We start from the raw sequence: 26,494 nt of genomic DNA on the forward strand, positions 1-26,494 counted from the left end.
ATTGAGTAGGGAAACAACCTGCCGAATTCTTCAAAACTCAGGTAGCAGTGTGTTTCATGATGAGATGTTATCTGCGGGGCACCATACGGTTTATAGAGAAGCATACTGGTGTGACTTTAGGACAAGAACTGCAAACGGAAAATGGTAGCTAGTAGAGGACAAAGAGAGCAACTTACAAGGTCCTCAATTAGAGGAAATGGAAGCCTTGAGATACACCAAGGTTGCTGACTGAAAAAGTTGTGTAATGTGACATGGCCTTAAGAACAACTCGGTGAGAAGTGTCATTTGTTTTCACTGAAAAACGCAGATCAATCACACCAGTCTCCGTACACGTTGTGGTATAAGAGCCGTCTGACTCACCTGTCTGTGTGACCATGCGGGCCTGGTTTACAGTCTGCTGCCCAGACATCCGTGGGCAGGTCTTGGGTTGAGCAGAAGCTTGTTGCATCTGTGGGGAAGTAGGTGGAGCAGCCATGGGACCCACTGGACGTGTCACCGCATTCATGAGAATGGGACTGGAGGAGCCTGTGGGCTGGGGGGAGTTGGTAACCCCCTTCATTGTCTGTGCAGATCCAGGCAGGGTAGAGCGACTTGATCCCATTGCAAATGGTGCCCTGGAGGTAGAGAGAAGACACAAAACCCAACAATTAATTCATACAAAGAAGCTGTAAAGCTTTGCGACAATCAATCATTTACAAGAATGAACAGAAATGAGTGTTTTATGGTAGAGGGTCATCAAGGACAATGCAGCATCCTCTTAAACTCAGTCAACGTTTTGATAAAATTGGATAATACTGGTCTAGCCATAATGAAGTACCACATTCCTCAATGTCATTATGTGATGTAGAAGAAGCCGAGCGGGTTGGGGTGGGATCCCTTGATAGGCGATCCCTTGTAGTTTTTAGTCGGCAACATATCATGTTCCGGTGTGTACCGTGCTTTCGCTGTCAAAGCGTTCTTCAAAAACAACGAATCAATCATCACTACGCAACAAGGATTCTCAACACACTTCAGCATTCCTCCTAACAGTGATGTCCCAAATATGAAAACTATTCTTCAGTGGGTGGCTAAATTTAGACGGACGGGTACAAGATTGAACAGAAAATCTCCAGGCTGTCCTCAGAATGTATGAACGCCTGAAAACATCCAAGCTGTAAGAGCATCAATTTTGCAGTCTCCTAGACGTTCAGCGTGCAAATATGCTTCTGCCTTAGGCATTTCCAATATGTCTTTGAGAAGGATTTAGCATGAGGACCTTAATTTCCATCCTTACAAAATAATGGTAGTGCAGGAACTTACTGAGAGAGACTGGGAGAGTCGTAGAGAGGTGTGCATGAACATTCTGCAAACCATTCATTGAGATGTCATCACCATGTGCAGTGTTGAGGCATATTTCCATTTGAATGGGTGCATAAATAAGCAAACCTTTTGCTATTGGGCTGAAACCAACCTTCATGAACTTCATCAGAGACCCCTGCACAGTGAGTGTGTTACAGTTTGGTGTGCTGTTGCAGAATGTGGCTCTGTAGGCCCTTACTTTTTTGAGGAGGGGGGAGCAATGGTCACCATCACTTCAGAACATTACATTGAAATGCTAGAGAACTTTTTGCGGCCCCAACTGGAAGAAATGGATGTAGTGGATACCTGGTTTCAACAGGATGGAGCAACATGTGGAGATCCATGCAAGTTTTGCGGGAGATGTTTCCGGGGCAGATGATCTCCCCGTGCAGTGATGTCGGGTGGTCTTCACGTTCACCTGATCTCGCTCCCTGTGATTTCTTCTTGTGGGGCTATCTCAAGTCGAAGGCATACACACACCAACCTCAAAACCTTGAAGCCTTCAAGGACACTATTCGCCACTAAATCGCCGCTATGGCTGAACGAGTCATGCAAGTGTTCAGAAATCATCTTGAAGGGTGTATCACTAATGATGGCCACCACCTTGAAGACATCATTTTCAAAACACAGTGAAAAAAATCTATTTTGTATACCCTTTCTTGTGTCATAATGAAATGTATTTTATCCTGCAGCATCTTTGTAGAATAAACATTTGAAATATGGTACTTCTTTTTGGCTCACCTTGTATAACGTCAATTTTTTATTGTCTCGATGTAAACAATATTTGCAACTCATGGCCAAGTCTGGAGGGTCCATCTCTGAACCCTCAATAAATAATTTAAATAATGTAGACTCTGAAAAATAGCAAGTTGGCAGAACATGTTGAAAAGAGGTTGACACCCCTTCCAGAACGAGATCTGGACAAGAAATCAAAATAAAGGAAATCTGTAGAACTCGATCATGGAAGTTAATGGTCCTCCATGCAGATATTTGGCAATAAGTGAATAAAACCACTGAATTCCATAATCATGCAGGAGCTGTCTGGGTATTGCAGTTTTCATTGGCAATCTAACAAACAAGGAAACCAGGGGCCACTAGATGGAGTCCTTGTGCCATATTACATCCATAGGAACCAGACTGAATCTGACGTTCTCCCAGGACAAACCTTATGAGGGCCTCTGAATGCTCACTGCGAAAGCTTAGAGTTGTGAATAAGACAAAGGCAAGGGCACATCTGGCATGGAGGAGGTGGAAGAGGAGACTAGAGCAAGTGGAAAGGCAGGAGGTTGGTGTGAGAATACAGACGGTTAGTGGGTAAGGCAAAGCTCTAGTCCAGGTGACAATACGGATGTTAATGTGTCCAGGTAGACTTGTGTGTGCTATACCTCTGTAAACTGTCTTTAAATTGGACCTTTCTTTATATGCCATCATTTTCCTAATACATTTTTTTGAGTTGGAACTCTGCACTCAACTAGCTAAAGTCTGGGCTTGGGTGTTGCTCATGAGCACTCCCAAAAATTAATTGAAAAGCAGTGGGTGTGGAAGAGGTAACAAGACTGAACCGAAACCAATGAAACACTCAATTGCCACATGATTGACATTTAAAATGTGCAATAGGATGAAACCGTAATTCAAAATCGGAAAACAAGTTAAGTCATTAAAACCCTCCAATTTATATACTTATGTTTATTTTCTTTAAGAACGTGAGTTAGCAAAATTTCTTATATTATTCTAACTTATTATTATAAGTTTAAATTAGTTAATATCATGGCTTGAGTGGAAAGGCTGCTGTTGTTCACTTTGCTGACTCATGACTGTGCAGCAATGCACATCTCGAACAACATCATCAAGTTTGCTGACAACTGAGTTGCGCCTCCATCAGCAAGAATGATGAGTCAGCTTACCGAGAGGAGGTGCAGTGGTTGACAGACTGTTAGAAAGCCAACAAGCATAGACAAAACAAAGGAGATGGTTGTTGACTTCAGAAGAACTAGAATTGACCACTGTCACACATGTGTGCAAGGGAGGCAGCTAAAGGGCCTGAATGAGGGCAATTTCATGCCAGACAAAGGGGTGACGAAGTGTACTAATCCTTTCTCTCTTTCCACTGCAGACCAGTTATGGGAAATTCCGCATGGCCATGATGACGTCACTTTCTATGATGTCACTTCCAGTTCCAGTCCAGATGACATCACTTCTGATGATGTCACTTCCGGCCTTGATGAAGACACTTCCAGCTACTCTCCCTTAAAGCCGCCATCTTTGCTTCATTGATTCAGTTCTGTTTTGGACTCGAACCTGTACACATCTGTACAACATTTTCTATCCATTAGCAGCCAGTAACAATTTACGGGTGGCTGCCCCAAATCTTTTTGTGGCTCCTATAATTTGTCTTTGACAATTGGTGTAGTCGGCAGGATGATGGACTCTTTGAGGAACCAGGAGCAGGACCTGACATTTATCCATTATTGAGCGTGTCAAGAGGATCATATTCCTTGGTGTTCACCTGGTGGAGAACCTCACCTGGTCCCTCAAAACCAGCTCCATAGCCAAGAAAGCTCAGCAGCGTCAATTACTTCCTGCTACAACCTGCTACATTTTTTTGTACCTTTAGATATCATAAACGTGTACTGGTCGGCGCAGCACTGTCTTCGTTTGTACCACTGTCTGGCTTTGTACTGTCCTGCAATGTTTGCACATGCTTGCATACATGCACTTTACGTTGTAATGTGTAGATTTTTCTGTAGTCCCGTGTTTGATGTAGCACCATGGTCAAGAAGGAACATTGTTCCATTTCACTGCATACTGTGCTAACTGATTATGGATGAAATGACAATAAAAGCTACTTGACCTGACTTGAAGAAAAACAAAAAAGAACATAAGACACTTGACAAATGACAGGAGACCATTAAGTCCATCAAGCCCATTTGTTTAGCTAATAGCTAAGCTGTCCCAATATCTCATCCAGATTCTTCTTAAAGCTTGTCAAGCTCTCTGCTTCAGCTCCATGTCTAGGTAGTTTGTTCCAGAGTCCATAAAGAAGGGCATCCTGGCTGCAGTTCTAAGCACTTCAAGTTGGGGGCTAGTGATGTCAGCTAAGCCCTCCCTCACTCATCCCCACCTTCCTGTGCAGCACTACCACTACAATTTTCAGGGTTTTACTGTATGAATATTTTCAGCCCAGTAATAGAATTGACAGTTGGGTAGTGCCATACCACCTTCTGCTTTAACTCCCTCTAGAATGACCTTGTTCTGAGGTCTAATATTGAGACTAGTTCCGTGTTAAAAAGGATATCTTGATGTGTATAGGGATGCTTTCAAAGATATATAGGAGCTTTGGGGCAAAATTCAGACTCTTCCAGCTCAAGTAAGATTGTTGCAGGATCATCTATTAAAGTCTTGTTAAATGTATTCCTTCATATTATGACAATTATGGTTTATGAGACCTTTACGTTTTCTTACTCTAATTAGTTAATTACTCAGTAGCAAAATGAGTTGGCACTCCATCATGACAATGAGCGGCTTCAGCACCAGCAGCAGGGGAGCCAATAAAAATGTTAAGCTTGCCAAAGTCACATATGAATTCCAACTATTGTGGCAACAGCGAGCTGTCTTTTCAAGGATAGAAAGCTACCTAAAAGAATGATGTATAGAGCAAAGAATCCACTGGCACCTCACACCGTTGCTACAATACCATTAGCATTAAGAGATATTTTCTGTTCAAGGTAATCCATTAAAATACCTTTTATTTCAGCCTGTCAAGGATGGATAAATAGGTGTTCAATAGAAATTACAAAAAAGCATTGGTGATAACAGACAGCCTTGTCTGGCTCCATGTTCTAAAAAATCAGAATTTATATTATTTATACAGACAGTTATGTAACAATCTCTGGACTTTCTATAGTCTTTTCACTAGAAGTTAAATCAAGGCTCTCCTAATCACTCCAAACAAGTTTTGCTAAGAACTACTAGACAAAAATATAGAAAAATACCATAACAAAGTATATGCTTACAATAAAAATATACAAAAACTCCCTATTATACACATACTGTACCAGCCATCCCCCGCAGCTCTGCCCGCGTAGTAGTGAAATTGGACAAACTTAAAAAATCAATAAACAAACAGGTATCGCTAGCTAAGCGGAGGCAAGGTACATTCCAAAACATGGCCAGAGGTAGACCGACTCGAATGGAGGCTGGCGTGTGACTGAGGAGGGCCCCGCCCCTCAAACCGCAGCCTCTCTCTCGGATTCACGCAAATAAATCAGTACTGCACCCAAACTATGATACTTAGTGCAATGAGAGAAGTCGCAAAATCAACCAGAATGTTTAAGCAAATTATAGAAAAAAACCCGATCTAAATCCGTTAAGTAGTTCTCTCGTCAAAAGCGGAAAGACATATAGACAGACAAACAGACGTTGGATTGTGTGTATATATATATATATATATATATATATATATATATATATATATATATATTGTCACGCTTGGGTCACAGATTTGCACAGAGACACAGGAGGTTGTAGAAAAGAAAGGAACTTTATTCAAAACACTGCAAACAAACATTTGTCTCTTTTCAAAAGTTTAAACGTGCTCTTCCATGACAATTCAGAGATGACAGTTTGAGAGAGGGATAAGGAGAAGCAAGACATCAGTTTAACAACTGAGAGAAGCCTGTGCAGGCTTTTTGAGAAGGCGGAGCACCGTGCGAGAGGTAGATTACGCGACAGAGCTGGCCAGAAGGGAAAGGAGAAATGTGAAGGTAGTCTGTCTGTGTTTCCTAGGGGTTTTCCCAGGGGCGTCTGTATCTTTTGGGGGTACGATTAGCTTCGCAGCTCACACCCCCTCCCTCAGCTTTATTCACGTTTCTGTGAATCAAGCGATTCTCCAGACCAGGTTCAAACAGACGTGACAGCACATCAGCATTAATATGCTCAGAGCCAGGTCAATGCCTGACTTCAAAACTGTAAGGTTGTAATCCTAAGAACCACCTCATGAGACGGGAGTTTGTATCTTTTTGACGGTATAACCACTGAAGAGGAGCATGATCAGTTACTAATGTGAATTTCCGTCCCCATAAGTAATAGCGTAGTGCTTCTATAGTCCATTTAATTGCCAAACATTCTTTCTCAATAGTTGAATAATTGCGTTCTCTTGGGAGTAATTTCCTACTCAAGTATGTGATAGGGTGTTCTTCCCCATTAAATACCTGGGAAAGGACCGCTCCTACTCCGAATGCACTAGCGTCTGTTTGTAGAATAAAATCTTTAGAGAAATCAGGATTTTGTAGCACTGGATAAGAAGACAAAGCCTTTTTTAAATCAGAAAAAGAACGTTCGCAAGGTTCTGTCCAAATAATAGGTCGTTTTTTTTTTTCCTTTAGTAAGCTCTGAGAGAGGAGCAGCTCTATTTGCGAAATCAGGGATGAATCTTCTGTAGTAACCAGCTAGTCCAAGAAAAGCACGCACTTGTTTTTGCGTTTTAGGATGTGGATAAGCGAGCATCTCCTGTATTTTCCTCAATTGTGGACAAAGTAAACCCCTAGCCATCGAGTAACCTAGATAATGAGTTTCAGACATACCTAGTTTACATTTCTTAGGGATAGCAGTTAGTCCAGCTTGTGTCAGGCTATCAAGTACAGCCTGTAGACGTTTCAAGTGTGAATGCCAATCATTGCTGAAAATCACCACATCATCAAGATACGCCCCAGAATATTCAGAATATGGATGCAGAATTTGATCCATCATTTACTGAAAAGTTAAAGGGGCTCCATGAAGACCAAACGGGAGTCTTGTAAATTCATAAAGTCCATCAGGAGTCGCAAATGCTGTTTTCTCACAACTGTTAGCCTCTAGAGGTACCTGCCAATAACCCTTTGTGAGATCCAGCGTGGAAATATAGGTCGCCTGACCCAGTTTTTCTAAGAGTTCGTCTACCCTAGGCATTGGGTAAGCATCGAATTTAGACACCTTATTCAAGCACCTAAAATCGATACAAAAGCGAACCGAACCGTCCGGCTTGGGGACTAACACGACCGGAGAACACCAGTCACTTTTGCTTTCACGAATCACACCTAGTTCGAGCATCTTCTTGACTTCTTCGCGCACAATATTTCTTCGTGCTTCCGGGATTCTAAATGGCCGCATCTGCACCCGAACACCTGGTTCAGCGGTGATTTTATGTTCTGCTAAACTACAGACGCCTGGCAAGTCTGAAAAAACATCAGTGTTCTATTCTATTAAGTTTAATAATTCTGTCTTTTATGAATCAGTCAAATCTTTGCCAATGACAACATCAGTCTGAGAAACAGCAGTCAAGGTAGTGCGTACCTCTTGTCGGTCGTGCCATTTCTTTAAGAGATTAATATGAAAAATTTGAAATGGTTTTTTCCGACCAGGTATTCTTACCTTGTAATTTACTGGTCCCATACGCTCCTCAATAACTGCTGGGCCCTGCCATTTAGCTAGAAATTTGTGTGGGTCTGACGGTATTAATACTAAAACACGATCGCCCAGTTTGAATTCACGAAGCTGACTGCGTCTATCGTATAGACGTTTTTGTGTTTCCTGTTCGCGTTGTTGATGCTCCACAGCAATAGAAGAAAGTCTGGAAATTCTTTCTTGTAAGGAAACTATTCGCTCTGCAAAACCCTCCCCAAGTGAAGTTGTTTCATGTCCTATCCATTCTTCTCGAACAACATCGAGGACGCCTCTTGGGCGCCTGCCAAATAATAGCTCGAAGGGACTCAAACCAGTGGATGCCTGCGGTGATTCCCGTACGGTGAACAAAACAAAAGGCAGGATAGTGTCCCATGTTGTGGGATCATTATGAGCAACTCTTCTAATCATTTGTTAATAGCAAACCGTTTACATAATTGTTTCATCACACGAGAAGTGAAAGGTGTGCCTTGGTCAGTTAAAATTTCCTTGGGAATGCCAATACGAGTAAACATCACACAGAGAGCTTTGGCTACAGAGGAGGAGTTGGTCTTTTTCAAAGCAGTTGCTTCAGGATATCGCGTTGCATAGTCAACTAACACCAGCATATACTGGAAACCATTTTTAGTTTTAGGCAAAGGTCCTACAATATCTAAACCCACTCTCTGAAAGGGGACATCCAAAATAGGCATAGGGAAAAGGGGAGCCTGAGGAGACTTATAAGCGGAGACGATTTGGCAGTCAGGACATGAAGTGCAGAACCGTTCAACATCTTTTCCCATATTTAGCCAATAAAATCGTTTCGATAACCGCTCTCTGGTTTTATCAGTCCCCAGGTGTCCTCCCAAGATGTGAGTGTGAGCCAGCTGTAAAAGAATTTCCCTATGTCCCTCAGGTACTACTAGCTGCTCAATAAATTCCCCTAACAAATGGTCAGAAATCACTCTGAAAAGACAACCGTCTTTCTCCAGAAAGTGTGGTGTTTTTAAGCTCCCGCTATCGCGGTTCTGGTAATAGGGGTCACTAGCAGTGTAAGCCTGTTTAAATGCATATTCCAATGTGCTATCAGCACGCTGCAAGCGCACAAAACCCAGCTGCTCGCTAGTACTCGGTTTGGGTTCCGAGACATTTACAATCTGAGAGGATGTGGAAGGGCCTTGCCAATCCGAGAAATTGTGAGGGGAGTCTTCCCCAGACTCACTGGAAAGATCTGGTTCAATATGTAATTGGGGATCTAAACTGTTCCCATCTGCCACCAGTTCACCGTCTCCCTCCCCCCGAATAGGTTCAACAGGTGAATCAACTGGTGAGCCGTGTTCAGCCATTAATATAGGAAAAAGAGCATTCCTTCTGCCTATCAGCAAAGGCCAAGGGCATGAATCAGAAACAGCAGACCACACTCTAAAGTGATGACCCTTATAAGTTAAACATCTCCATGTACACAGCATATGTTAACAGTCTCAGTATTGCTATGGTAACTGTCGTCAAGACAGTCCTGTCTGATAACACAAAGGTCACTGCCTGAGTCTAACAACGCTGTGACGTCTCGGCCCCTGAACTTCACCGAAAAAAATAAGCCATCTTTCTTTTTTGACGGATCCGGGATTTTTGAGCAACAAATCTCCACTATGCTGATTTCCATTGAATGAGCTGGAGACAGACGACAATCTCTCACCAAATGACCAGGTTGATCACACCGGAAACATCTTCATTCAGCGGTACTGAATCGGTGACGTCCACGAGCACGACCTTTTTCTCCAGAAGCAGGCACCTCATTCGGGGTAGCACCAACTGCGTTCCCTGGAGGTCTAGCCGACGATATCCGATTATCAGTTGCTGACGGTAGAGGACGTTCAGGTCCACAGTCAAGTTGACTAGGATACTCTGGGCGATCCCTTATAGGTTTTAACACAGGATACGGAGTACTGAAGCTACTGCTTGTTTTGTAAGCGGTCTGTGAGCCTTCTAAACGTTGGGAAATAACATCCAGTGATTCAAGATTGTGATGAAGAAACTCATCTCTGATGGTATTCCAAACAACACTATGTTCATAACAACCTTTTCAATGATGCGCTCTATCTTATCTCCCTCAAACCAGCATTGCACTTTATGAATCAAATCTTGTATTTGTGCATGAATGGAACTGTCCATATCCAGTCTCCAGTTGTAAAGTGCAAAACCTTTCGACAAAAACGTTGTGGCTTTCCTCAAAACAATTTGATCTTTCAAAAAATCATAATCGCCAAGTTTTTCGTTAGGTACACTTCGTAATGAAAGTAGGGCGTCACCAGACAAAAACGGGGTGATGATAACAGCCCAATGACATTTGTCCCATCCTAACAAAGTTGCCACTTGTTCAAAAGCCAAAAGAAACAGCTCCGGGTCATCAGACGGACCCATTTTCGACAGCACATTCTTAGCATTGTCCGGAAGCGGAGGCAAAGGAACTACACGTCTAGCAACTTGTGCATTAGTTGGTGGTGGTGAAGGCGGAACATACCGTTGGGTATCTCTTCTTCGGACAGGCGGAGGTTGGACACTTGGAGGACCGCGCGAGAGGCAGACCACGCGACAGAGCCGGCCAGAAGGGAAAGGAGAAATGTGAAGGTAGTCTGTCTATGTTTCCTAGGGGTTTTCCCAGGGGCGTCTGTATCTTTTGGGGGTACGATTAGCTTCGCAGCTCACAATATATATATATATATATATATATATATATAGAGAGAGAGAGAGAGAGAAAGATAGGCACAAAATGAAACACCACCATAAACACCGACTTAACCATCAGCCACGGTAAAACTAATGATTAAGGCCGTTAGTTGGTTTGCTTGACATGGCAGAGCTATCCTATGTAAGAAATTTAAGAAGACATTTTTAACCACCTTGGCGAGCTTATGTTATATTTTAACCAGAATTTCCCTCCAGCTGGGGTTCAAATTTGTGCCCACAATGACAATGACACTGCCTCTGTGGCTGGACGTTATGTTGTGTTTGTGGTAACATGGCATATGCATGCCATTTGCCTTTTTTAATTCCCAAGACAGTCAATCCCCAGTAAAAGAGAGAGGACTTTCTTGTTGGCCTAAAGACAAGTGCGCTCCTTTCAACTTCTCCTCCCCTCCTCTCAATTGAGCAAATCTCCTGACTTTTTAGATCCTCATCCTCAACATGAATTGAATTGAACACACATCCCATAGAAGGGTAAGAGCTGAACTTAAGACATATCAGTAGGACAAGAATGTAGTAGAATAAGACTTTTATTTTGGGTGTGTAAGCTGGCTATGCTCTCTGCTGAAAACGTCTTGTGTCTTTTAAACAATCAGAGTAAATGTCAGGATTAATTCAGCACTGTTATGCAAATTCAGTTGTCTATAATTTGAGTCTCTGTCCTTATTCCGTGACCATTTGCTGACACCTCTACTAAGAGAACGTCCCCTTAGTAAAGTGCTGTAACAGGGTGCTCCCTCTGCAGGAAGAGAAATTAAAGAGGAATTGAGCAAGTTTCCTCCTGCCTGGTTCCTGATTCAAAGAAGCTCTAGTCGAGGACAGGATTTCTTCCACATGTGCCACCTCAATAAAAAAAAAATATGTAATGTTGCTACTGAAACGTAATAGCAGATGGACACCACAACACGGTAAGCATCTCTATAATTCTCCCACCATCAAGTTTCACAGATTCCACACAACGGTCACTAACTAGCTAGACTGGTCTCAAGAAATACCGTACAAGTTGTACAGGAAAGGGCCGAGCAGACTCTTGTTCTTTTCTCTGGAGACTGCACTGATTTAATGTGGGTAGCCGCCAGTGTTGTGCACAAACTAGTTCAATAGAGTGCGTTCATCGAACAAGCTCATTTTTCAAAGAACGGTGAATTTAATGTAACATATTTGCAAGTGCAACTTGAACGTGAGCTAGTTCAGTTTTATGTGACATTCTGGATCTGGTTTAGGCCCAGATTAAACGTTTTGCCTTACCCAGTAATGTAGGGATGGAGCCAAAATTCAAATATGGTATTCGGATAAGCACAAATAGTGGATTTTTACAAATATTTATTTTGCACGAATTTATTGCCATTTATTTGTATTCGGAAAAAATACCGTAAAATCAAATAGGCACTGTCTGTGTCTGCCTGCTTGAGCTTAAGCTGCAACCCTGCTAACACGAGCATGCTGTGAAGTTCCACTTTCGCTTTTAGGAAAACATTGTACTTCACGAGTCCACTTTATATTTTTCCCCATTGGATATGCAACATCTGATGCAAATTTTGACCAGCAGCATAATAGGTTAGTTCACCTATACGCTGGCTCCATAGTTACTATTGGTGTCACACGGTTGGAAATAGAATGGTAATTGATATGTATACTTGCATCTGTTTAATTTCTTTTTTGACCGGGAGGATATTATATGTGTTTGCTGCTGGGTATAACTCAATAAAGTGTATTTAAATAAAAAAGTCTCCATAATTATTGTATTTTATTCAAGAACACTGTAATAGCCTAATATAACGCATGCAAAACGGAAAAAAGTAAAATCATGGGTCATTTATTCTCACTCCTTAAAAAATAAAAAATGAACTGAACATGAACTAGTTAAAAATTGAAATTGTGAACTATGAATGTGAATGTATTAATTTTAATCTGTGTGAGCTGAACTTTGAGCTATTTCTTATGAGGTGTGAACTTGCACAACACTGGTAGTGACACCCTTCACATCTTCTATGGCCAGTGCCATTTTCTACACTGTCGTGTACCGGGCTGGTAACATCACTCCAAGAGAGGCCCACCGAATCAACAAGCTAATTAAAAGGGCAAACTCTGTTATTGGATGGACTCTAGACCCCCAGGAGGTAGCAGTGGAGGGAAAAATGAAGATAAAACTGAGAGCCATCGTGAACAATGCTGCACATCCTCTCTCTGACACACTGTTGTGATGTGAGATTTAACATATAACTTGATGAATATTTTGTATGTCTTTATTTGTAATTTAGGCAAAGGAATGTAATTTAGTGTTTACCCCTCCCCCCCCCCGTAGGAATGGGTCTGTTTGAATTTTATGACAGGATTTGGGGGAAGTGTCTTAAACCAGTTGCCGAGTGTTTCTTTGCTAAAGTCATTTCAACAAAACCGCCAAACCCCCCCCATCCCTCCCCCCCGCAAGTAGGCTAAGGTGTACTTTAACATTGGTTGGGGGCCGGTTGTTAAGATGTTCTATTCCCCCATTGGTCTGAGGTATGGCTGTTTGGAATTGGCTTGTCTCAGAGGCCTTTAAGTACCATGATGTCCTATTGGCTCTAGGGGTTGGACAGAACATCTATAAATGTATGTGTTTAACCTCACACTCTCTCTGTTACTAACCAACATCTGAAAGAAGCATCTCTCTTGCTAACCTGTGATGATGAAGACAACACAATGAAGAGCAGAGCTCAGCAGCCATTTTGAACAGACATGTGGCTGAAAGCTGAGCACCAACGATGCCTTAAATAGAGACATTTTAAGTAACTACAAGTCTGTGTGCCGCCTGAACTACATATCACCATTTAATCAGGTTGTATGGTTGCCAATATTCAAATATATTTTGCATTTTGTTATTATTTATGAATATTATCAATAATACATTATTTTATGTGTAACTTAACTTCTGCTTGTCTTTTTACTACATCTAATTGCCTGAGGTTATAGATATAGAAGGGAAGGTGGGGATAAGTTATATACAATAATACCTTATAAACAGTGGTACGTCTGTGAGATTAGGCATTCTAAGGCTACATATTAATAATACAATATGGAAAAATAGAGCAATATATATTACTCTACCAAGACAAAACACACACTAACATTGAGGAGCTTAAGTCAATGAATTATTCAGCAGAAGTGTGTAAAGAAACACTATTGGAGCTCTTTCATACCAAAACACATTAATATCATCATCTCATTTAGTGCCTTCACATGTGTTTCAATAGCACAATTATTCACAGAAATCCGATTTCTAAAATGCCATGTATTGGTGTAGGAGACACATAGGATGGACAAGCACCCCGACCAGGAGTCCAGAAGATCCCTTATCCAGATGGTAGGCCCCATGGGAATGTAAAGGCATCCCGGCCAAGAGAGGGAAGGAGATTGCACCCGGACTAGGCAGTCATAACGGGTGGACAGACATCCCAACCACAATGAATGGTTCCTTACCTGGGCAGGACGCCCTGAATAAACGGACAGGCTTCCCGACCGAACATGGACTTTATACCTTCCCTGGCCACAACAGAAAAGAGGACAGGGAAGGATTGTCCCTGTGGGATGTTTATTCCCCCCAGGTGCTAGATGGCTGCAACCCTCTGTAGCGGCACCCATTCAGGAATCAGCAGGGAATGCTGGGAGTTGAAGTCCAGCAGCGGAGCCCTACAGAGGTTCGTGGGTGCCACAAGATGGACTTCCATATGGACTTCCATATGACATGGAAGTACTTCCATCAGGATGTAGCCCTGGCACTGGAAGTGCTCCCGGGTCCTCAATAAAAGATACCGCATTCACTTATCCAGGCGAGTCAGAGCTGGGAGGATGTGGAGCAACACTCAACAGAAGGAAGGCAGTACGGTGGTGAGATGTGCTTGTGGTTAATAAAAAATCATCCTTTATTTGAACCCAGGACTGTGCTGGTGTGTTCGTGTTGGGTTGGTGGCTCGCTGACACCCCTAGTTCCATTACATTGGATTATAGGCCTCTAAAAGACATGATTATCAGAGGTAGACATCTCCTTGAATAATCCGATAATGTGGTCATGTAAACCTTTAACAGGGTTATTGTTTAGGATTTTGTAGTCTGCGTGTGTCTGTTGCATTCTGCCTGCTAGAGTAAGGCAAGAAATACAGATATGAGTCCTTTGCAGGGCTCAATCACACCGTCAAGCAGAAAAGACTGCAATGTATTAACAGAAACCTATCCATAAAGCATCAATTTGACTAAAACTATATTAAAAAACACAAGAAAATGATCACAGATGATGTTCTGGTGTGAAAAACTCTTTATATTAAATTTTAATTATTTTGCTCAAACAAATCAGGATGACCTGAATTTATAGGACTTTATTTACAGGCATCTAATTTACTAGTGATTTATGCATCTGTTCCAGTCGGTTTCTTTTTTGATTACTTTATAACCTGGGAATGGCTAATAAGTACAGGTGCCACTTAACCTCTATTACAGTAAGTAATTTATAACCTGCAAATGTATGGATGCCATATGATTAGGAATTACCAAATACATTTACAGCTTGGGAAAGGAAGGAGTGCAGAGCAACAGAAGCGAGCAAAGACTTTGATGAGAGCAATTCGTCATCTGGACAAGAGAGCCAATCAAATATGTGCAATGTCACATGTCCTGAATCCCCACCTGTGCCATGTAGCAATAATATGGCTTAATTCAAAGGGCTGAGAGGAAGAAACAAAGAATGAGAGAAGAGCGATACAGGAAGCGACATCAGAGATCAAGAGGTGTGAGACCCTCTGATTTGGACATCAGAAAATGTCACCTTTGAACAACACTGATTGCGAAACCAAAAGCAACTTTTCTAAAACTTTTCTGTTTCTATACAAACTTTGCTGTCTTTTTTTCCAGTATTATCCATATTACTAACCGAGAATGCTAAACCGGATGGATGCAGGGACATCCGGCCATGGGCCGTAGCCGCAAAAAGACATACTGCGCAGGCGCCCCAAGGAATGAGGGGCCGCGAGAGGCGGACAAGACCACAGAAAAAAGGAAAAAGCACAGAAAAAAGTAGTCAAAAGCAGGCGCCGCACGAAACCCATTGCACACGAAACTAGCACACAAAAAAAAAAGAAGATGCTCGCGCACAACAGCAAGGCTCCCCCCCCCCTACAGGCACTGGACGGGACACACACCAAGAGGGGGATTTAACAAGCCCCTGGAATACAAAAAAAAGAACACAAAACCACCCAACACACCCTACAAGCAACGGACGGGACACACACAAAAAGGGGGATTCAACAAGCCCCTGGAACACAAAAAGAAAGAAGACGCTCGCGCAACAACAATCCTCACCCACCCACCACCCCCACACATCAATAAGAAGTGACACCCAAAGCCACATATCTAAAGGAAACGTCCATATTAAACATACGTCATCTCAACACCTTCACACTAGGCAGCATAGGTGGATCTCCTTACAATAAAGCACTATTAACCGTTTAACTGCAGAAAAGGCTCCATATTAACAGTGAGTGCGATCCTCCTTATTACTTATCCATATTTCGCACGCTGAGGAACAAACAAATCATGAATACACGGTCACGGGTACAAAACGATTCGGATCGGATAACGGGACCAAACACACGAACACGAATGAAACAACAAAATACACGGCGGCGCATACAACGCGCTTCGGAAACTCCGGGAGAAAAAATGTCTCGGATCAAAAAAAGCAAAGCTCAAGTGACCCCGTTACAGAGACGTGCCCAAATGGACAGACACAATGAACGTAGACACATACAGCGCGCGTCTCAAAGTGCTGCATCGAAACAAGCACGATTTCAAAAGAAAGAGCTCGCGTCTCAGACATACAAAAAAGGGAGAGAAGAGACAGAATAAATGAATGCAGACGTGTACAACGCGCATATGACCTGCCAGAAAAAAAGCAAGCAAGACTCCAAAAGCAGAAAGCTCAACTGACCGACATACAAAAACGGACAAGGCTCGATACAAACAATGCAGGAGGAAGACTTAAACGGACTTTTCGCAAAGCGGAGGCGAATCAATTAAAAATCAAAAATAGCGCGTCACAAATAATGGACATGCAACAACGCGGCACTCAAACGCCACAAGAAAAACCTGCCCGTCGCGGACATCAACGACAGACACCTGCTAAACGCTTACGCCAGTTGGCTGACAACGCCTTCAATAATGAGTCCACTATTGAGAAAAATTCATTGGGATTAATGAATGTCATTTGCAATCATTGTCATTCACTTAACCTCCCAGAAGAAACAACTGGCAATACAAATAATGAATTTACACGTTGTTGTCAAAAGGGGCAGATTAGACTGCCTCCTTTACATTCATATCCTGAATATCTACAGAAGCTTCTAACTAACGATGTGCCTGAAAGTAAAAACTTTAGGAACTGCATTACATCCTACAATAGTTCATTTGCTTTTGCATCTTCCGGAGTACATATCAGGCCACCAAAAGGCAATGGCCCATACTGCTTTCGCATATGTGGTTAACACAACGCACTATATTATGTCCAAAAAATATTAATGTTAATCACATTAATAACCAGGTCATTTCATTACTTCCTGGAGAGACACAGCTCTTTCTAAGCTCTGACAAAGTTGACTCTGATGACGACAATGAACATCTGAATTTACCCTTAGAATATTTGAACACTATTAACCCGGACGGATGACCACAACACAACCTTACCCTTAAAAACGGAACAATAATCATGCTATTAAGAAACCTTAACACTAAACAGGGTTTATGCAATGGCACACGGTTAGTCGTCAACACCATAACACACGATGTTATTCAAGCAACAGTTCTTACAGAATCACATGCTAACAATACTGTACTCATTCCTAGAATTGACCTTACGAGTTCTGACCTAGAATTACCTTTTACATTGAAACGCCGACAGTTCCCCATTAAACCTGCATTTGCCATGACCATCAACAAATCACAAGGACAAACCATGGACAAGGTTGGCATCTACCTCTCTGAGCCCGTTTTTGGACATGGACAACTTTATGTTGCCTTCTCACGTGTTCGACGTTCATCTGACGTTAAAGTTAAATTTATAAATGATCCATGCCAAGGAAGACTCATTCAAAGACAAGACACCATCTTTACTACTAATGTTGTATACAAAGAAATATTCCAATAAAACATTACTCTATGCCAAACACTCTATTTTTTATTTATATAGGCATCATCCAAACCTGCACACTATTCTATATCTAATTCATACATCTCACTCTTTGTCATGCCCCAACGCCAGGGGTTGGCGAGCGAAGCGAGCAGGGGGCGGAGCCCCCTAGTATGTTGACTATTTGGTATTGTTATATGGTAATAAATACCATGTTGCTTTTAATATTTTCTATACTTTGTCTTTAGTCCAGAGTGACTGAAACATTAAAAGAGTACCAAGTGTGAGTTAGATGGCTACTGTCTCGTTCACAGGGTCTGTCAAGGCTACTGAGGGTGTGGTGAATGCAAGACATAGCTTGGTTTGGTTAGAAAGTAACAAATAACCAAAAGAGTTGTGCTTTTATGAGTGCTGTGACGACACCAGTGTGTTTTTAGGAGTTGGTGATAGTGAATCCCTATATAGAGAGTCTTACACAGGATATTGCAGTGACTGGCAATTGGCACCACTCAAGACTTCATCTGCCCAGAATTGCTTCACGTATATGTGTGTACATCTGTGTGTGTGTTACTCTTCAAGGCCAAGAGTATGGCCAATGATGATGTTTTAACACTTTTTTGTTTTAATGATGTTGGAGCGTTTTGCCAAAAGAGAACTCCAGGAGATTACAAGTCCAAGTAAACATGGTGTGGTCAGGTACAGGAATGAGAGCTCAAGACAATGGAAAAGATTATGGGGCACCAACCGGGTTGCCCATTTTAATTGCATGAACACGAAAAAACTAAAGAAATAAAGAATAAAAACAACACTTGTGGCATGTGTCACTTCTGCAGGGAATCGTAATCGGGTTTAAAATTGTTGGGTCTTCAGCAGAGCTCTATCTCGTGGCTTGCTCTTGCCAAAAATGTTGCCTCCTTCCAGGGCACCCAGGACCTTATTGTGACGAGACCAGAAGGGACGGGGCTGAATTCTGTCACAGGGTGGCTTCTCGGCACTATGGGGCAAAAAAGAGTAGACAGTGTTAGCGGCAATGGCCCCTCTCGTCTCAGCAGGTTAACACAAAGCTCATCCCAGCCTGTAAGGAGATCCTCTGACGCACATGCCTGACAGCGGATTATTAAGAAATCAGGTTTCTGACTTACTCAAGTTGTTCACCTTAACTGCACGGAGTGTAACTGCTCTGTTAAACATCAGCCAATCAGGTTGTTTTTTAATTCTTTTTTGTAATTAATGTGTTTGAGGAGGGTCGTTATTGTTGCTTGTCAATAATGATAAAATGACAAACAAAGAAGACAGAAAAAAGCCATGGCCATGACAATATCTATCTATCTATCTATCTATCTATCTATCTATCTATCTATCTATCTATCTATCTATCTATCTATCTATCTATCTATCTATCTATCTATCTATCTATCTATCTATCAATCAAAATGTGAGTCTCTGCCTTGCACCCGAAAGACAAGGCTGAGTCTAAGGATTTTAGGAAAATCAGCTTTATTCAACTTGAAACTGTCAGTGGTCAACAGACACGTTGCATGAGGAGGCGGTGAGCTTGCCGTTGCCTCTGTAGTGCTGTGAACCTGTGCTTGTCTTGGTGACGGACAAGCAGCCCCTGACGGACATGACAATCACATTTCGGGGTGTCACCCTGTTGGGGAGGGCCTTAAAAGAGTTAAAAAATCTCACACTATCTATCTATCTATCTATCTATCTATCTATCTATCTATCTATCTATCTATCTATCTATCTATCTATCGTCACACATGTGCGAGTAGGAGGCAGCTAAAGGGTAATTATAATTCTACACCAGACCAGGGGGTGGCAAGGTGCACTGAGTGTCTCTCTGAGTTCCCTGTAGACCTTTCTCAGGAAATCACACTGGGTTCCAGCACCTCTGAAGACGTTATTTCCAGTCCTGGCGCCTCTGAAGACGCCACTTCTGGTCCTAGTGCCTGTGATAACATCACTTCTGGTCTTGAAGACGTCACTTCCTCTGCCAGCCTTTAAAGCCGCCATCTTTTCTCACACTGATCAGTTCTGTTTTGGATTCAGTATTGAAAACAACTCTGAGAACTTTAACCTTTTGCAGCCAGGGCATAATACACGGGTGGCTGCCCCAGACCTTTATATGTCTACTGGTCGTTTATGTGACACTATATATCTGTTATATAGTGCCTTATCTATCTATCTATCTATCTATCTATCTATCTATCTATCTATCTATCTATCTATCTATCTATCTATCTATCTATCTATCTATCTATTCATATAGTGCCTTTCTTATCTATCTAACATAAGGAAAAATGTAGTCAACATACTCAATGAAGACTCAACTAGCATTTTTTATTTTTTCCTTTGTCTTATGTTCAGCACAGAACTACCTTTCATCCACTTTTCTCTTTTGAAGGTTCTCACTGACAGATAATTATCTTAATACAAAATGGCTGGTCAATCTCACTTCAGTGTGCGTCTAGGGAGACATCAATTCGCTGGCAAAGATGCGATGGATGCAGCCATTAAGGGTTGGCATGCAGCAAAACAGAAGAACATTTGAGCTTTGCTTTGACATCAACATTAGCCCACTAACTTGAAGGGTCATTTGTGAGATGTCTGTGATGGCTGATATCTGTAGCTGTCTCCTCTCTGGCTAATAAGCTCCGTGAATGTACAGCGCCTTCGGCCAATTTGTGTGATTCATGGTAAAGGAGTGGACATGTCTGAGTGTGCAGCCTTCACCATCCAATGTTTTCCTTTTCTGAAAAAAATTATTCCAGAGTTGTGAGCTATGCCAGCTTATTTTGCTTATGTGTGTGATATACAATACTCCAAATCCATACAGGTTTAACATTGGTGAGATTTGAACCATGGACCATGGCGCTATAAGGCAATAGCACTAACCACAATCCTGAAGTGGACTACTGGGTTGGAAGATGGAGAGACTGATGGTGTGACGTACTACAGACAGGCTTCCCGTGCAAGCCTTACAGTTGGGTCACCAACTGTTTAAAAAAACACACACATAAATGGTTGAGAAGTTGTACTTGGGACAGTATACATTAAAGTAAGGCACCACGCTGAACACAAGATGACAAGCTCAGCTCCTCAGCTTTGACTAATTGTGTGATAGTGAATCACTTATCCACTTCAACTGTAAAAATAAATGTAACCAAAAGCGTTGCCACTCTGTACCTGTAAACAGTGAAGGACGAGCTTTAATCATCAGGTTTGACTCATTGTATGATACTGAGTGAGTCACGTATCCTACTCTATTGTAAAAAAATACATCCACACAATTATAAAACAGCCCTGGACTAAGGAACGTGTTCACAAATGAAAGGTGCTACATAAAACACAAAATAACAAGCTCATTTGACTTATCAACTGACACTGAAAGAGTCACATGCAGTCCTGTGGAAAAGTAAGTGCACCCCTCCATTTACCATTATCTCTAGTATCTCAAAATAGATTGAGGGGCGCTAGATCAGATACAGACTATCAGAACATCATCTGAACCTGTCCTCTTATTTAAACTTCAGATATTTAATTTGCTTCTCTCTTTCTTGTTGACGTGTGTGTATCACCATGTTAAAATCAGAGGAGTTCTTTGAGGCCTTCAAAAAGAAGTTTGTGGAAAAAGGATTTAAAAAGATCTCCAAACAACTGGAAATCAAGCATTCCACTCTCCAGAAGACAAATGCCATCTTCTCCTAGCCAGGCAGCCCTAGAATGTTCAGCCAAAAAGTAGAATGCAAGATGTCGAAAAAAGTACCCTATTTCATTATGAGCCCTACTGGTAGCTCTTGTTACTGTTGATATCAAAGTGCATGAGTCCACACCAAATTAGATCTGTATGGGGGGGGTGCAAAACTAAAATTTACTCATCAGCTCCTAGGCAAAGACCAGGGGCCTCATGTATAAATGGTGCTTACACACAAAAATGTTGTGTACACCCATTTCCTTGCTCACTTCAAGATGTATAAAAATTAAACTTGGCGTAAAGCCACGCACTTTTTCACAGCAGCCTCTTCATCTTGCGTATGCACTTTTCTGCTCGATTTTGGCAACTGGCAGTACCCAGCATTAAAGCAGTGCTACTGTTTCTGTGGTCTTTTTTAGATTCACATCCATGACGCGGGCTTTATCAAATACACCAAAATTAATTGCTTAAAGTCACTTGATTATAATCATTCTGTAACAATATAATGGTGCACGGAATGACCAAGCTATTCCAACTACCACAGCAGCTTTAGTGTTGTTACTCTCAGTGCACCACTCAGAGTATTTTAAGTATTTTATTTTACAGCAGATGATCAGAAAGCTCTACAGCAAGTTGTGTCGAGAGTACAGAGGATTATTGGGATACAGCTTCCAGCCCTGGAGGAGGACATTTATAGCACACGCTGAGAGCCACCAGCATCTGCATGAATTCCACTTACCCATGCCACAGTCTATTTGAACTTCTCCAGTCCAGAAACACTTCAGAGCCTTTCCTGTACAAACCTCAAGGCTCAGAAACAGTTTGATCCAAAGAGCTATAAATGCACTCAATCAGTCCATCAACTGCCCCTGGTAGAACTGTTTGAACTTATAATTATCTGACTGTAAACTTGCACGACAACTGTAACATTGCACAACCTGAGCCACTTTATGAACCATTTGCACTATCTGCACTCTATGTATATGTATATTGCACTCTTGCTTTCATATTGTATGTTTTTCATTGTTTATTTATTGCATTATTATTATTTTTTTATTATTTTGTAAGAAAATAAGTTTATGGAGAAGATGCATATTGAATCTCGTTTGTAGCATACAATGACAATAAAGGAATTCAGTTCAATAGAAGAGAGTGTGTATTTACAGATGATGATGAATGACTTCTAAGTCGATTTAGATTTCCAGGAGCTATCCTCTTCGAGGTGTGTGCTGTTAGAATACTAGGATGTATCCTTGAGATCACTTTTATGTATGTATGTAAAGCACATACATTATGTTTTATAGAAAATTGTTAACTTCATTTAAATAATCCATCTATCCATTATCCAACCCGCTATATCCTAACTACAGGGTCACGGGGGTCTGCTGGAGCCAATCCCAGCCAACACAGGGCTCAAGGCAGGAAACAAACCCTGGGCAGGGCGCCAGCCCACCGCAGGGCACACACACACACACACACCCACACACCAAGCACACACTAGGGACAATCACCAATGGACCTAACCTGCATGTCTTTGGACTGTGGGAGGAAACCAGAATACCCGGAGGAAACCCACGCAGACACGGGGAGAACATGCAAACTCCACGCAGGGAGGACCCGGGAAGCGAACCCTGGTCTCCTAACTGCAAGGCAGCAGCGCTACCACTGCACCATCATGCCGCCCATCATTTAAATAATGCATACTGTTAATAATTAAACATGTGAATCCATACCGCACTACACTGACAGGAGCACGCAGGCAGTGATCACCACACAGAATACATTACATTCATGTGTGACAAAAGGCGCAATACCAAAGCTCAACCCAGCACAGACAGATGCAGGAGGCACACTGATAAAACAAATATATATTTAATTTTTCTTTCTTCCCCTGTGGGCAATACCTTCCTCGTTCCCACATGCACAACACAGACCCAAATAAGCACAAGCCCACATAATTCTTCATCTCCGGCAAGCCTCATCCATTACCTCTCGACTCTGGCTCCCAGAGTGGTGGCTGCTGGCTTCTTTTATAGCCCACCCAGATGTGCTCCAGGTGTTTGACGACCTATTTCCAGGTGCACTTCCGGGTATGGTGGAAGAGCCCACACGGGCTCAGGAAGCACTGCAATGCCCCCTGGAAGCACCCCCGGATCCCAACGGGGTTGTAGAGAACTCCATCTTCCCTGGAGCCCTGTGGGAATCCAAGGCACAAGTGCCACCCAGGGGGGCTGCTATCTAGCGACACGGGGGAGGTACTGTTCAGTCCCTGCTTGTTCCCCCGGACCATATAAAGAAGAGGCGTCCTGGCCGGGCAAGAGCCCTGGCCATCCGCCATATATGGTATTACAGCTCTCTGAACATTTTACAATACTAAGATGTATACTTAATATCATTGTCATGATGAAATGCATTAAAGCATGTATTAAACATGTGGGCTCGTGGTGGAGCAGCAGTAAGGAATACGAAGACGTGGTGATTGATTACGTGGAGAAAGAAAACAGAAGGACAGGAATTGGGGATTGGTATGTTTGACAGACACAGTACTGCTGCAATAAAGAATAAAGAAAGCTCATCCAGAAGAACATCCATTAAATTCCCAGGACACCTTGCCACAATATCTCTGAAAAGTGATTTCAAAAGCAGCTGTACATTCAGTGCAGAGAACATTTATGGCAGTTGTGACGAGGCTCCAAGAGGCTTGATTTATGAATGAGTATCCCAATGGTTTAATTGCAATAATGTATAAATACATAGCACCATCAGCTGTGATGTTTCAGTCAGGGATTATTTTTGACTTATGTGTATTTTCTCTTTTCTTGTTGATGTTTTGGTTAATTTCGAATTGTTACTTTAGTGATTTTTTTTGTTCATTATTTAAAGGGTAGGGCCATCATGACATCACACTTAAGGAATTGTCCGCCTCCTTTATATTCTAGTTGACATTGATTGTGTTTTGGAGATTATTGAAAGTATTGCTTTCTTTTGATTTTCTAGTACTGTATACTGAATTGTTGCTTATGTTTTTGGAATTACAATTTTTGGACTATGTATAAGACTTTGCACCTTGTCTTATCAAGCCAGGGGTTTTATGGTCCTCCTCTCTCTCATAAGGTACCTTTATATATTATGAAGTATTAAAGTCAGCAGAGCTATTTTGCTTGTAGTAGTTGGCGCTTGCCTTGCCTAAGGTAAGGTCATTTGCAGGCAGGCCAAAGAAGGTCCTTGCCTGTATTTCGGAGTCCTTGCAGCCTTTTTTCCATATTCATAACTTCTTTATACAACATCAGCAAACCCTTCAACACCTACTACAGCTGCAGGACCCTCAATGCCCACTTTAAATGAGTTATGATCTCCAATTTTTAGATAATTTTTGAATAAACTCCTGTGTAGTTCCTATCAATCTACTTATGATTATAAGGCTCTGAGAGCCAAGGAATTTGAATTTGGGGTTTAATTCTGCCAGAAGTTCAATATTTAATCACATTGGATTGCAACACTGTTTTGTTTCCCATTTGGGCGCCACTGTGTTAGGATTCTGTTTCTGCCGTCTCCATGGAGATTTTTCCCAGAATTCCCAGGAGTGCACTTGCTTTTGATATCAGTTTTGCAGTAAATCAAAGTTTAGCTCATGCATTTGTTAGATATCTGAGCTAGACGGGTACACCTTGTTTCATAGAATCCACAGATCTTTATTTAATCATTTCTGGTTTTCGATTTCCCATTACTGTTTTTGACTCCAAATTTTTTGATCATGTTCTGGCTTTGACAAAATATTTCAATGTCACTTGGTTTGACCCGTTTTTGGACTTTCGGTTCTCCTATTCATTTTCATTTCCTTTTCTCTGTCTCTCGCGAGTTAGTATACACTGCTTATGAAGGCATTGTGGTATCATGAGCATCCTCACTACCCAATTTTAGTCTCTATGAGGCTATTGTGGTACCGTCAGCAAACTCTACCCAACCAATGGCGGTGTTGCAAAACCTTCAAAGCTCCCTTCCCACATGTCTGACACTTTTCCTACTTTGAAATCATCTGCCTCACTGTAATAAGAGGGGCTACCAAATCAGAATAATAACCTGCATATACTGTAAATATTCAGTTTCCTCTTATTAATTCAGCAAGCTTGCTCTGGCTTCTGTACTCTCTGTCCTGGAGCATCTCAAAAGTTTCCTATATTGTTTCATGGTCTCTCTTTAAATTCTCACTACATCTTTTTTTTTCTGTTAAATTACTTATTTTATATAATAAAGCATGCTGTGTTGTTTATTTGCAATTAAAGGTGATCTATAATACTAATTTCTTTGCTGTCAGGGGCCACAATTCAATGCTGCTTAACATTTTTAGGGATTCAAATTTGACTTTGTCTGCGGTGCCATCCATGTGCAATCTGTACGTTCTCCTTGTGTTCTCCCCCCGCTGAGGTCTAAAGGTTTGCATTATACTAATTGTAATTTTACATTATTGACAACAGATGCACAGAGCCATGATAAAATAATTCCTGATTTCTTAATACATTCCCGTATCTCTCTGTGAGGCACCAGTAGCACAACACAATCCCTCATAAGAATTCCCGCAGTTTGCCTCTAAAGTTTGGGCGAAGCTCTTTCACAAGACTTCATCGAGCTGTCATCCTCCATATAATTACCTACTTCACGTCTTTGCACTGCACATTAAGTACCCTGCGTTTGACAGTGCCAGCTTACTGTGACATTCTTGGCATGTGGACCGATGCCAGCCTCTTCTCACTTAAAGCAGGCACATTGCCAGGTAAACACTTCATTTCTCCCATTTCTAAGAACTCTGCTCAGTGGAATCTCCGAAACTGAAATTTCCTTTTTTAATTAAAAAAAATCTAAGCGCTTGCAGTTTTTTTTTTCCTTCTTGCCTATCATGCTTAACCCTGTCTCCATTCATAACAACAAAAAAACAATGTGTCATGCGAATATTTGTCTAGAAGTGTCACCCGCCTTTTGACGCTCCTCTGCACATTCCCATCCAATCAGTCAGTCACATCATTTAATTTGATTCTCTTCTGAGATGCGATGTTTTCTTACTGTTTTGGGAGGGTAGTCAGAAAACTGCAGAGAGCCAGCAGCTGTCATTCCAGTAGCCATATAATCAGGGTAGTCACTACTCT

The 26,494-nt window shown here is 41.8% G+C and overlaps 1 protein-coding gene across 1 annotated transcript in view; it reads right to left on the minus strand.

Moving 5' to 3' along the window:
- Positions 1–26,494, minus strand: part of LOC127527571 (E3 ubiquitin-protein ligase SH3RF3-like) — a 154,760-nt gene that overhangs the window by 81,153 nt on the left and 47,113 nt on the right. The window contains exon 5 of the mRNA XM_051926672.1: positions 361–614. Within this exon, the coding sequence (XP_051782632.1) occupies positions 361–614 (254 nt within the window). The remainder of the gene's footprint in view (positions 1–360; positions 615–26,494) is intronic.

Source organism: Erpetoichthys calabaricus, chromosome 4, assembly GCF_900747795.2.
Source record: "Erpetoichthys calabaricus chromosome 4, fErpCal1.3, whole genome shotgun sequence".
NCBI classification, from domain to species: Eukaryota; Metazoa; Chordata; class Cladistia; order Polypteriformes; family Polypteridae; genus Erpetoichthys; species Erpetoichthys calabaricus.